Source organism: Stegodyphus dumicola, chromosome 7, assembly GCF_044657685.1.
Source record: "Stegodyphus dumicola isolate Sdum_Otavi_A_Nest chromosome 7, ASM4465768v1".
In the NCBI taxonomy this organism is placed as follows: domain Eukaryota; kingdom Metazoa; phylum Arthropoda; class Arachnida; order Araneae; family Eresidae; genus Stegodyphus; species Stegodyphus dumicola.
The window spans coordinates 132,355,304-132,369,940 of record NC_140774.1 but is presented as its reverse complement, the minus strand read 5'-3'; the positions used below and the strand labels follow the sequence as shown (position 1 = coordinate 132,369,940).

At 32.7% G+C, this 14,637-nt stretch overlaps 1 protein-coding gene across 6 annotated transcripts in view; it reads right to left on the bottom strand.

Annotated features, from left to right (window-relative positions):
• Positions 1–32: 32 nt before the first annotated feature.
• The window catches only part of LOC118192036 (uncharacterized), a 61,949-nt gene continuing 47,344 nt past the window's right edge, over positions 33–14,637 (bottom strand). For all 6 annotated transcript variants that reach the window (XM_085820829.1, XM_085820826.1, XM_085820830.1 and 3 more), the window contains 2 exons: positions 9,136–9,271; positions 33–2,492 (listed from right to left, as the gene is read on the bottom strand). In XM_085820829.1, coding sequence (XP_085676955.1) covers positions 2,108–2,492; positions 9,136–9,271 — 521 coding nt within the window. In that variant the 3' untranslated portion in view covers positions 33–2,107. The remainder of the gene's footprint in view (positions 2,493–9,135; positions 9,272–14,637) is intronic.

The following is a 14,637-nucleotide window of genomic DNA, read 5'->3' as shown; positions in this document are numbered from 1 at the left end:
GCTTCTTAGGCATAGCAACAGTCTTCATACAATTTGTTTTTTTTTTTTTTTTTGGCATACCTATGTATGATTAGTAAATGATCAGATTTAAAATATTAAAATGTTGAATAGCCTTGAATAGCAAAAATTCTGTGCATCAGATTAAGGGGTAAAGGAAACTTCAGTAATACTTTATATTAATTACACCAGTATTTTACTTTCTTTGATTTTTCACTATGATTACAGGATAGAATTTGTAATCTATGTTCCTAGATACATATCATGTAACAATTTAGTAAAGTTGGTACATAACAGTAATTCCTTGGAAATTTCTATATGTGAGAAGAGTGACAAATTTTCCACACAAACATTCTTGTATGTGCTTGAGCTTTAAGCTTTGTATGCAGCATGTTGAATCTCTCTTGAATTACTCATGTTAAGTTTCAGCACCTTTAAGAGCCACATTATTATATAATGTTACAATTATAAATTTGATTTCCATTTTAAAATGGTAATTTTTTCTAATCAATTTACACAGTTGTTATATAAAACTGGTTAACAATTTTCACCTTCAACAACTGCATTATTTTGGCTTTCTCAACATATAAATGATATATATATATATATATATATATACCAAAACTAATTCCAAATATTGAAAGAATTAACACTTTTCAGATCTAGAAGCATCAGATTATTCAGAATAAACATCTTCCACATAAGTCTGATTGCAATTTGACACAAAATTCAAACTGAATGATTCACTTTTCACAGCATTTCATGTATACATGAAGGTTACTTAAATAAATATTTTGTTGATAAAAATAATGCATACAAGATGCTTAAAATAAGACAAATGATAAACAAAACAAAATCTTTGTAGTGAATTAAGTACATCTGACATTTTCACATACATTGTTCAATACTAGTTAGAAATACCTCTTACACATGTACTTAATTTTTTACGATAAGTAAATTTCATTTTCATTAAAGATGTGACTTTTACTAATGTTCAGAACATAAACTGTCATAATCATTCAATGACTTTCAACCAGTTTAACAATTTTGCCCAATTATGGGTACTAAATTAAATAAACTGCTTTCTGTTCCCCTTTCAATGAGAAATTTCAAAAACTGACTTTGAAAAAAGCAAACATTCTGATGATTTGAATTACAGATAAACACACCCTTTTTTTCCTTCAAAATAAAATATGTTTATGAGCTAAACAAAAGACATACTCATAAATATAAATATTAAAAGGTAGGAACACATATTAAGTTCATATTTTTTAAAGTGTACTTTTACTCGACACATTATAATGGCTTATTAAAAGAACTACAGAAGGCTTAATTTACCATGTCCTTTGCAGGTTAAAATTAAACATAAAAATTCTCATTCCTTGAAACAACACAATTGCATTCCAAGATTATAATTTTTATATAATATAACAAGGGGACAAGTTATATGTTTTCCATGCTATTACTTTGGATAATGAAATTTATCACAAAAGTGCACATTGTAAAGTGAAAATAAGCCCTACATTATTTACACCTGCATTATAAACACATCAAAATTAATACATTAATATACATATCAATAATTTGGAGCTTCATTACAGTCCATAGATAAATTGCTAAATTATTTCAAGAAAAAGATGCTTTCTTTCATTGTGGTACTAGGATACACGTAACAGCATTAAGCAATGACAAAGTGATATAGATACGAAAATAAAACTCAAAGACACATCCACATGTTGAAATTCAGGAATGCTCTTAACACACTCCCCCCCCAAAATAAAGGGAACAAAAAATTAAACACCACGAGAATATACATTGTCACATTAATTAAAAGTTGCAAATTTTTTGTATAATCAACAATAATTTATACAAAGAGTACAAAAATAGCTCAAGATTCTTCATACATTAAAACATGTATGTAATAATAAAAATACGACAATCAAAATCAAACCTCTACATATAGGTCTTGCTGATTTTCATGATTGAAAAAATAGAAGCAATCTTTTTCGGGTAAACAACAAAACATGATGTGCTGATGGGAAAACAGCTCTGATAAGAACTATGGTGGTATTATTAAAGATTGCACAACCCTGAAGATTTACAAAAAATATTAACTCTCTAGCAGTTGTTCAATTTTTAGTAATATATCTTCTGCTCCTCCTTCCATTGTATCATCAACCTCTTCCAGATTCATATCAGAGTCATTGAGGAATAAGTTAACAAATTCATCAACAGATGAAGATCGAACAGTTGTCCTTTGCTCTGTTTCTTTTTCAGCAGAAGTAGTTGAGGTTACAGTACAAACTCCATCCTTTGACGAAGTTACACTTTCTGATTCAGGCTTTACACTATTTGCTCCTGAGCTCAACTGGCCAGCAGTAGTATCTTCAGTATTATGAGATACAGTTGATTTTGGCGGTGATGACACAGATGTTAAATGAGGAGATGGTATGGTACTGCGTTTTATGACAGGACGGCAAGTTTTCTTTACTTGACTAAGAAAAAAAAAAAAAAAAAAAAAAAAAAAAAAATCAGATACAGCATTAAAAATTTTAAGAGTTTAGAAATGTGTACATATACAAACACCCTAAGTACCAAATTTTTAAAATGCCATATAAAATCATTAAATCTTTCGTTTTTAGATATACTCTTTAAAGAACCAAACACTTTCCCTAGCTTTCAACTTTTGCATATCGGTATGGGCTTTTTAAGAAAGTACAGACAATAATAATAAAAAAATTAATATAAAAATCTGAAAGCTTTCAGATTTTATATTATTATGCCCCTATTAAATATCTCGTGCTTTGCACTTAAACCACATAAAATTCAAATTATCAGCAACATCACAAAATATTTAAAAACAACATATTTTTAGAATTTCCAATAGACAGTCTCGTGCACTAGAGATAAAAATGTCCCCCCCCCATACAGTGTTGCTATTGCTTGTTTTGAAATCATCGCGTTTGTTAATAAAAAATTTGTTAAAAGTTTTACAAAATATGAAACAGATAATAGAAAAAATTCAAAATTCGGGCTTATAGGTGGCCTTATTTGGGTGGATGATTATGTTATTCAAAATTTCATGGCTCTAGGTTTTTTCACAATGTGAGAAACATACATATATTCATGCAGATTCTTCATTACATAATTTCTTTAAAAATAATACACGGCACTAATACACACAATGGCCAATGAATTAGAAAACCAAAATCAATATTTTATTGGACCACCTTTTTGCATGCATAACTGCTCTGATTCGTTTGGGCATTGAGTCTACATGCTTCTGGAGTGCATTTACATCAAGAGAATACTTTGCATTGGCTATGCAGCTTTTTAGATCTTGTACATTAGATGGAAGACGAGAATGCTGTTGGATGCGTCTTTCTACCATATTCCACACATTTTCTATGGAGTTAAGATCCAGGCTATGCGGTGGCCTGGGAAGGCATTGGAAGTCAGACTGATGTTCAGCGAACCAATTTTGAATACTTCTGGTACGATGCATAACTGCATTATCATCCATAAAGTATCCGTTGCTATCAGGGTAAAAATGAAACATTGCAGGGTGCACTTGATCTGCCAGTATATCTAGGTATCTTATGGCTGTTTGTTTATCCTCGAACACCAGGGCACCATTTCCATTCCAGCAGAACATGCCCCATATCACGATACTCCCATTAGACCCTTGCACAGTACGAATAAGGCAAGTTGGATTCACGGGGTTCTTGCCAAATTCGACGTCTTCTATCAGTGAAAAATAAGGTGTATCATAATTCAATGTGACCACATTACCTGTTTGCAATCCTCACATGTCCAGTGTCTTCTTTCCCGACACCACAGAAAACGAATTCTTGCATGTCGGGCAGAAATGAGTGGTTTTACTCACAGGCACCCAACGACACATTCCTGTCCTCAGCAATTCTCTGTGCATGGTTCGGGCTGAAATCTGTTTGGAAGAGCTTGGTTGACGATCTATGTCAGTTGAAGCACAGTAGAGTCCCTGTTTTGCCGTACAATTGGTCAGAGACAACGCTGATCTCTCTCTTGGAAAACTGTACTCGAGTAGCAGTTATGTCTTTTAGAGAAAGACTGTGAGTTCTGATTCCAATTTTTGAAATAATTTGATATGGCTGTTTTTGAGAGTTCAGTGAGGATTGCTGTCTTTGAAATCGAGGCACCAATAATAAGCTCTTCTTCAAATGGTGAAAGATCTGTCATTTTTCCCATTTTACTTCATTTATCATGAAAGCATTCTAACCAAGTGTAACCCATGTCTTAAAAAAATCTTCATGCTTCATCCCTATCACACATTCAAATGAAAATCTCAAAAGTTTCTAATTCATTGGCCAATGTGTGTATTTGGTGGCAATAATTTAAAAAGTAATATGCCATTTATAGTGAACTGACACAAAATGCTGTTTTGAGACTAATACCCCTTCTGGGCTAACACTCCTTTGGAGTGAAAACTAGAATATAATATATTTAATACCATTTATAATTTCCCTCAACAAATAGCTTTATTCAAACACAAAAGCAATCATAAATGATGTAATGCTATCAAATTAGTACATATACCCATCTTGTAGCACTTATGTCCACATCTGAGTAACATCATGTTCCACTTACCATATTACTGTTTCAGAGTTCCGATATACATTTTCAGACATGGCTTTCCCTTTTTCTACTAATTTTATTGCTCAAATTGAGAGAGGATGTCTCTGCTACTCCTTAGGCCTCATATCATCCATAAATAATTATAGAAGGTGAATGTGTAACTTGGAAAATCATACTGTCAGTTTGTGTTTGCTTTGGAGTGAGGGGTCAGTATTATGCTGGGAAGAAGTTCAACTGTTAGAAGGGAAAGGCTTGGCATTATCTTTGAAGGTAGTTTGCCAAGGTTTGTCTTTGTTAGTAAGACAAAAATAATTATTACATGGATGAATCCACGCATTGAATTAGGTAATCTAACATCATAATCATTTATTTACGCTTTGAAATGCTATGTATTTCAAGGAGGAAAACCAATACAGTGCATAGTGATTGTGGTGTGTATTTTATTGCTACTGATAAGGAATTGAAAACAGTAATAAATTCTTTGAAGGAAAATGAATTGCACTCAGCTGAAGATACTAGGTGAATATTTAATTCTCCTGCAGCACTTCTTTTGGAGGATTGGGAAACTGCTGTCAAGTCTACACAGTTTCATCTGAAGCGAACCATAGAACATCTTTTGATGCAAGAAGAATTTACAACATCGATAGATCAAACTGAAGCTTGTTTGAATATGTAGAGACATTAAGTATATATTTGAAAGCAGGAAAGATAAAAAATTAGCAACTGCCCTTGACGGGAATCGAACCACGGACCTCTGAAATACCGACCCAGTGTGCTGACCACTACACCACGAAGGCATGCTATGAAAGCGGGAGAAATACCTTATATACTCCTCTTTTTAAAGGGCGACTAGAGTTTTAGGAGACCTAGTCACCAAATCCTGGGTGTGGAGAATCATCATCCAAACCCTTTTTAGTTCGAGTGCCACTGTAGAGACATCAGGTATATTTTTGGAAGCAGAAAAGATGAAAAATTAGCAACTGCCTTCGCCAGGAATCGAACCACGGACCTCTGAAATACCTGCTCAGTGTGCTGACCACTATAACATGAAGACACGCTAGGAAAGCGGGACAAATACCTTATAAATTCATGACCTTTCTATCCAATGTCTGAAAATCCATCAGAATTTTCTGCACATATACCGGGTCATTTCTTAACTGGTAGCCTGCTAACTGCATTTACCTGAAGAAAGTTTACAGGATAAAAAAACTCTTATTTTACAATGCTGGAAGCTTGTTCAGAAAATGCTTCGAAATTTTTGGAAAAGATAGTCCAATGAATACACTTCTAATTTACAACACCATTCAAAATGGTTTAAAGTGCAACCTAATTAACCCTCTGAGCAGCATAACTGGCTTTATCCAGTCATAAGATATTTTTTTACTTGATATGTAAAGCTTAGATATTTTGCTTTCTTACTTTCTTTAATAATGTGAATGAATGTAAGTTTATGAAAATAGAGACTAAATAAGTAATTATATAAATGCTGCATAAATACAGGTCTTCATAGCAGATGCTAAAACCTGTGCCATTCAGGTGAAAAGTTTGATGTTTCAGTTATCATAAAGGAAGACAATTTACCTTCTCTACGATGGACTGTGCGTTTTGTGAAGCTCAAAGCTGCAAACACTTTTAAAAATGCTAATTCCCAAAATTAGTGTTTTGCCTACTGGTGCTTATAAGGATTAAAAAAAAAAAAAAAAAGTAATAACATTACAACTTTGTACTTTGTTTTAAATATAAAGTTCCCGAAAATTGTATCAAGGCTTCTGTGCATCAGTTTTGAGAAAAATTTTGTATTATTTTCATAATTTCATATTATGTTTCCTGTGAATATTTTAGTGCCTTTTTGTATAATTTAATATTGTTATGATAGCTTCACTTGTAAATGATATTTAGATTTGAAATGATGCTTCAACACTGGGTGGAATGTTTCAGCCATCAGATTGTCTGCCTGTCTCTGAACATAGAGCTCCTCTGTCTGTGAGAACTTATTTTGCTTTCTGCAGCTTGCATTTTTTTTTTCCCCCCCATTCTTGTAACTGCTAGCCGTAACTTTCATGCTTTGCTTTTTTATATTTAAAAGTTTAAACTACTGAACAAAAAAGATAAAATTTACAGTTCACACGCAAATGTTGTATTATTAATGTTTATTAATTCAAGATACCATGACAAAACATCTCCCGCATTTAACAATTTATTAAATTAAATCTCATATAGCAGATTCTACAGTCATCAATTCAGTGATACTTTAATTCCTTCTTTTACTACAATTTTATAATTTTAACATATTATATATTAGTTTAACATGAACTAATTTAACATTCTACACGTTTAGACTAAAATTCTGACCCTTTCATTTAAAAATTATTTAAGCAATTTTGAATTTTCCCTTAGTTACAAAAATTTACATAATTCTGTACATATTCATTTAAAGTGAAAGAAAAATTATCCCCCCTAAAAACATATAAAATAGTATTTAAAAAAGAAAAATCAATCCCTTTATTTTACTGCCACAAGACCATGACTTGAAAGCGAGTTATAACCATCTTACCAAAGCCACAGACATGACAAAGATTTAGGCATTCTATGCCCAAAAAATTTTATTAGGGCTTTTCAGAGCTTTCCGAAACTTCAGTTGCTCAAATCCACTTGAAGGAAAGACCCTGGACAAAACAGGTTCCATACTGACAAATAATTGATGAAAATATCTAGCACTGAAGACTAATTCAATATGAATAACTTCCGTACGTTTCCAAATGGAAAGGGTAAGCAAGGACAGAGTGGCAGGAAATGTTCTCATTACTCAGGGCTTCATTTGATAAAGTTTGGATTTTCTCACCCCTTCTCCCAACTAACCAGGGGACCAAAGGTGAGCTGGCTATGCAAAACTTCTTTGCCCATTCTCTGGTTCTGTAAATTGAAGACAGGGTTAGAGTGCATGATCGCACCTAGGGTCACAGATGCCACCACAGAGAGGCCGAAGCCTCACCTCTCTCTTTTTTCCTTTCCCCAACTCTTCAAAACCTAGAACAAATCTCTATTCTATGTTTGTGCAACCCACGATGAAATTTAGGTTCCCATGCTCACTTAAATTCTACAGGTTGAAATATAAACACTAATATTCACACTTGACAAATCAGATGAGTTTTCTCCTTTTCATTTTATTTTTAATCCCTAAAATGAATTGGAAAGACCCTCTTGATTCCTGCAAAATGAGTAACCAAACACCAGGGTGAACAACTCAAAATCCATAATATCATCCAAAAATAAGGTTGCCTTTAACAGAGAGAAAGAAAATTTGACTCCCAGTACCTTCAACGCAGGAAGCTTACTTTGTCTTTTAATTCCTGGCTAGCAAACACTCATCACTTCTTTCTTTGGTCACTAGCAAGTGGAAATAAAATATTTCACACTCCCAGTAATGAAGCCCTTTACTAACCAGATTATGATAAATTCCATTTTAAGAATAATATGATACCAAATACTATATTTTTACTGACCAATCTTTTGTAAGTTAAGAAAAGATATAAAAAATATTCAAAAGTACTGATTAATTAAAAGTAGCAAATAAGTTAAAAACAATTTCATTCACGTCAAATTTCATCAAGTATTCTTTCTTACATACATATTTCACCCACTGTATCTGTACTACTTTTGGACAATTTTACTATCTTTCCATCATAATTGCTTCAACAGCAAAACTACAAACTTTGCATTTTAAATTGCAATTTATATACATTACAGTTTATAAAACCATAATGAGCTGCCACTACTAAGCTTGCCATCCCTTCTCTGCCCACTTTTTTTAGATGCTTAAGTTAAATAAATAAAAAATTTTTTAAAACTTTATTATATTAAACTTAAAAAGTCCATCAGTAAATTAGGCATAATTTAATATTATTTTTATCCATTTTAAAGCACACCAATGAATACAAGCATTAAAATAAGAATATTATTAAATCATGGTCTCATATTTTCGAACTTCAGTGACTTAAAACTCTGCCTTTGACACTCTGATATTCGACTATAATAATTATTTCATTCCTTTGAAATACAATCTGCTTTAGACATCCTTGGAAAGCAGATGAACCATTCTAGAATGATTAGATTGCAAGTGAAATGTTATTGAGAACAACTTTTTTGCATTCAAAGCAAGATACTTTTTTCTTACAAGACACTAACTTTCACACTGTAAACTACATCAAAGTACTGTTTAGAAAATAAGTTACATGCTTAGTTAGGACTTAAAATAATTTCATGAAGATTACAGAAGCAAATTTTTCCAAGTGCACTTGTTTACAGTACATAGTTAAATGTTTGTTTACAGTATTTAGTAAAATTTACCTTTTAAATTGGGGGGTAAAAAAATCCTTTATATATCCCAAAAAGTACAAATTTATATATTATTATATAATGTTTTATTTAACCTTTGCTATCATAAGATATAAAAATTAAATATTTATTACATGCTATTAACTGAATAACAACATCTTAAATACATGGAATCTTACAATTACTTACTTATCTTCATTTTTTTTATTTTTGATTTCTTTGGTATAAGTTGAACCATTAGAATTTGAATTTAATACTGTTGTTTCAACTTTCATTACTTTATGGCTTCTCTCTGATTCACTATCGTCAACTTCTTTTCTCTTCCCTACAAAAAAATTTGCTTTTTCTGTAAAATATATACAACTAGTTCAGACATAACATTTACAAATATGCAATAAAAAGAAAATAGAAGGAAGAAGAGTTTTTTTTTTTTTTTTAACTTCCTTTTATGAAGTATTATAACCTTGAAAATTTTCGGATATCATTATTTCAGTGGAAATACCCATTTTGACTATTTTCAAATCTATTTCAATTATTATTATTTCTTTTTGGAGGGCATCTGTGCATACAGACAGAATAAGGACTCTTTTTTTTTTTTTTTTTTTTTTTTTTTTAATATTAAATTATAAATTGCAAATCATAAAATGGATTTAAATTCAAAATGGACTTTTTCATTTTTCTATATAATACTGCTATAACATCTAATTGTGCACCTCTCTTTTTTATTGCAATCAGCTGAAACAGAAGCATATAACGGATATTTATTTATTTATTTATTTTAATAATACGAGGGGTGATCCAAAAAAAAGTTTACAAGGCAAATGAAAAAGTATTTATTAACAATAGAAACAAGATACAAATGGGAATCAAGAGACACATCTGGCTTTCACTTTTCCACATAGTCGCCAAACCTGTTTAGGCATTTGTCAGAACGTTTTGTTTGTTTGTTGTTTTGCTTATCCCGTCTTGGTAGTAATCATGGCCCTGCTCATTGAGCCATTTCTCAGCAGCTGTTTTCACTGCATCGTCTGAGGTGAACCATGTTCCGGATAAGTATCGCTTTAACGCCGAAAAAATTAAATAGTCACTTGGAGCCAAATCGGGGCTGTATGGGGGGTGATTCCAGACCTCCCACTTGAACCTTTGCAGCAATTCCTGAGTCTGGTGAGCTGTATGGGGGCTGGCATGCAGAAGAACGACGCCTTTGCTCAGTAATCCAGGCCGTTTGCATCGGATGGCTTTACGCAATTTCGTTAAGGTGGCACAATAACGATCGGCCTTAATGGTATGGCCACGCTCCAAATACTCGATTAGGATAACACCAGTTGTATCCCAGAAAACGGTTGCCATCACTATACCGGCAGAGGGTGTGACCTTAAACTTCTTCCTCGTCAGTGATCCAGCATGTTTCCACACCATCGTGGCTCTTTTGGATGTGGGGGGTGAAGTGATGAAGCCATGTTTAATCACAGGTAACGATGCAATCAATGAAGTGTTGGCCGTCGGAAGAAATGTGAGGCTGCACCTCATTTGAGTGGCCTTACATGCTCTGCGGACAACGCACGTGGAACCCAGTGGACACAAACTTTGAAATATTGCAACTCATCGGTTACGATACGCTGAACTTTACCATAACTCAGGGCCAACTCTGTCATGGTTTAGTCACGCGTGGTTACTTGTCGATCCCTTCAGATGATTTCTTCAACACATGCCGTGTTGATATCCGTCCTTGAAGAACTTGGACGGCCGCTCGCTTCCATATTGCAGTTTTCCACATGCTCCCTGCCTGCTGGATAAGAACAACACAATTTCACCATTGCTTTGTCCCTGTATACCTCAACAGTTTGTCTGTGAATTTCAGATGCGGCCACATTTTTGGCCCATAAGAATCGAATTACGGCTCGCACCTCTATGCGAGACCATTTTTCTAGACGTCGTGCCATTACTGTCGCTCTTAAGTGTCTGCGTACTGACGCCACTTACTCGTAGAGCCGCTGTAAGACAACTAGTGCCATCCACCAACCATCCTATGTGGAAATATTCGCTCCACAATTATTACGTTTCAAATACTTCTGCTTGTAAAGTTTTTTTGGATCAACCTACGGATATATATATGTAACATTGTACTTTTGGCGGAAGATGAAAATAATCCACGTTTAGTCATCGCTGAGGAAACTGCTACGTAGATAGGCGAATGGACATTATAGCGTAGTGGATGATCAGATGGAATTTTAAAAGAAACATGACCAGATTGATAGTTAAACATCATTTATTCTTCAATGATGAATTTCTTAACACATATCTTCATAACTGGTAGAAGATTAGGGCTACTAAAAGTGCCTCATAATTCGAGATATGCAATTACATTTTAAATAATGGTGAATAGCTAGGAGAGGCTGAGTGACACGCTTTCAGCAGGCAGGCAGGTGAAAGAGAAAAAGGCTACACAGTTAGTAGCTATTTATACTAGACAGGTGCATAAGTACAGCTAATTTGTTATTGGTTAATTTTAGGCTGTTATATAACATGAAAGGAACTCAAATTATGGAGAACCGATGAATTTAGGGGGGGGGGAGAACACCAAATTTAGAATAGTAAATAGGTCACCAATCGTTTCTGAGAGCAGCCATCATATTTTGTTATATTTTACACATGTGTTTATAAATATATAATCCAACTATCCCTTACCAAGTCTTTTATTTTTAAAATTGTTGGTCATAAGACATGTATTCCCAATTACAGAAATGTTTTACATGATAATATTCATGTTTTGTAAATTTCAAATTTAAAAAAAAAAATTCATTTCAACAAATGGCGAAATCTAACTTTTAATGCGACCTTCTGGTTTCTAGACTTATATTTGTTATGAAAAAATAAAGTTGTAAGAATACTGCTCCAATCTCCGTATGACAAAAATTAACCTGGATACTTAATTTCAAAATTTGTAATTTTGATATCATTTTCAACTTGCCATGAGGAATTGATTAAGTTAAAATAATTTGAGGAAATAAACTTAAATGAAAGTAAATGAAGCAAAGAATTAGTCCAATTACATACAAGGAAGTTATAAAGTAACCACATCAGAATCTTTCATACTAGAATAATCTCGCAGAACTTTTCCTTACGTTCCTCTGGTCAATTTTTGTTGTACAGGAGTCAAACTTCATATAGTTTTATTTATTCCTATTTATTTAAACTTTTTTTTAAAATTTAACGTTGACAAAACATGAATATTTTCATAATTTAAAACACTTCTATAACTAAATATAATATAAAGTATATGACTATGACCAACAACTGTGAGAATACAGACCAGGTAAGGAGATGCATACATATTTCATACTGTCAATTACAACAAAAAAGGGAGGTGCTCAACTAGACATTACAGTAGTCCCACATACAAAATTTCAGTGTTCTATGGCTAATCGTTTTTGAGTTATATGAGATACATACTTACATACATATAAACAATCACAAAGAAAATTCATGAAAAATTCCCTTTTGAAACCATTTTCGGGGGAAAAAAAAAAAAAAAAAGAGTTCTTTATTCTGTGTGTATGCACAGATGTCACTAAAAGGTGGGAAAAAAAGCTAAATGGATTTATCACCTGTCAAAATGGATATTTCTATAAAAAATGAAATCTAAAATATTTTGTGATTACGATACTTCCTTCACTTTATACAAGGAAGCACAGAGGATTACGCATTTTTGTAATGATTTTGATTTTCTCCATGAATTTAAACATTTTAAAATATAAACTGACTGGCATCAAACTGGAATAAGGTTTATCATCTGCAGCATAAAAAATATTCTTTTCTTTAAATTGTCGCTGAAAAATAAACAATAGATCAAAGCCTTCATTTTTGCACCGTCCGAAGAGAAATACTCTTATCGAACCATTGAAAAAAGATGTGAAAAACATGGTTTTTACATCTGACTGGGAAAAAGGCGAAAAACACGTACCCAACAAAAGCACGTACAGCTCTTATTAAATCTAAAGTCGCATCTCATATTTTAAAGGAAAGGCCCTTTCCAGAGTATTTCTGTAAAAGAGGATTTGTCTCATCTAACCTCTGTTTGTGCAATCAGCCTCCCAAAGAGCTATTGCAACATCTTTAAATGTCTCTTTACGAACTGTGAACAAAATAACAAAATCTAATTTAAAGCTAATTAAAAAAAATTATATTCATCACCTCACGAGAAACATGTTTCTCGGCATAAGACTATGTGCAGATTGCTATATGAAAATTATTTCGCAGCTGAAAAATGGAAATATATAGTTACAATTAATGAGGCATGGAAATACTTAACTGATTGCAATAGAAAAAGATAGATTTACTACCAAAAAGAGGAGAAAAAGACTTAATGTGTTGGTTCAGAGGAAACAAAGAAAGTTTTTCTAGAGGTTTTATGGTTATTAATAAATTCTCTTGAAACAGAAAATTTGAAATATGGAAAGTACACACACACAAAAAAAAAAAAAAGTCAAAAGTAAATCAGATTACTATCAGAAATATGTTTTAAAATCTTTTTTTAAAGAAATTCCATCTCTTTATCCAAACAAGCTTAATTATGTAAAGTTCCATCAGGATAAGGCTCCAGGCCATATCTCTAAATATACTGCTCCATTTTTTGAAAAAAAAAAAAGAAAAAAAAGGGGGGGGGCAACAAATATATATATATAAGCAGCATCCCAAAACATAGGATGGACTGGAAGATTGTGAAGGAGAGTGGAATAAAATCAACCTCTATGTTTTAAGAAAAGGACTTTTATCATAAAAATCTAGATACAGTCAATAGTCTTTAATCCGGAATGATCTATAATCCGGACCTCAAGGCTATAAACTTTCTGCGCATGCATGTTTAATGTATAACAGATGGTATAAGCTAATCTAAAATGATCTAATTATCTATTTCAGTTAATGTTGCAGATTGCGTTGTTCCTTAATCTTCGAATTGGATCCGGCTTATTATTTTTTGCAGACTGTTAGAGCAATTTTATAAAAAGTAAGCTTGAACTTTCGATTATGTCAAAAGAGTTTCCAATTAAATTCTGGAGCTGCCAAACGATCTACAGGAAAGCATGTTTCGATGTCCATTAAACAAAACGTGGAACTGCTGCAAAAAATGGATAAAGGCATGAAAAAAGTGACAGAGAGGTGATCTGTTTCTCTAACTATTCCGAAATCTGTTTATCAATTTCACGCTGCTCTGTGTGTGTGGGGGGGGGGAGAACACCGTGACACTCAATGAAGTGGAAGTTGATCTGTCAGCACTATCGTCATCTTCAGGGCAGATGTTTTTATTTTATTCGGCTTATAATTCCTCACTAAATGTAGTGTTTCATCTCGATGTACTCCGATATAATTTAAATCAATTTCCTCGTCATTATAAATATCATTAATACACATCAAATAGTTTTCTGGTTGCAATTTTTTAATTTCAACTATGCGCAAATGTATACTTTACGCATGCACGCGTTGAAAAAAATGTTTAATAAAGTAAATAAATATTAATCTTTTTTTTTTTTTGTAAATTTTGATACCCTTTAGATCATAATTGCTCTTTATTTCATAAATTACAGTTTCATATTTTTAATTTTATAATTTCTGCATGCCATCTTACCAGATTTAAACTGATGATCTATAATCTGGAAAAATTGATAATCCGGAATCGCCCAAGTCCCAGCG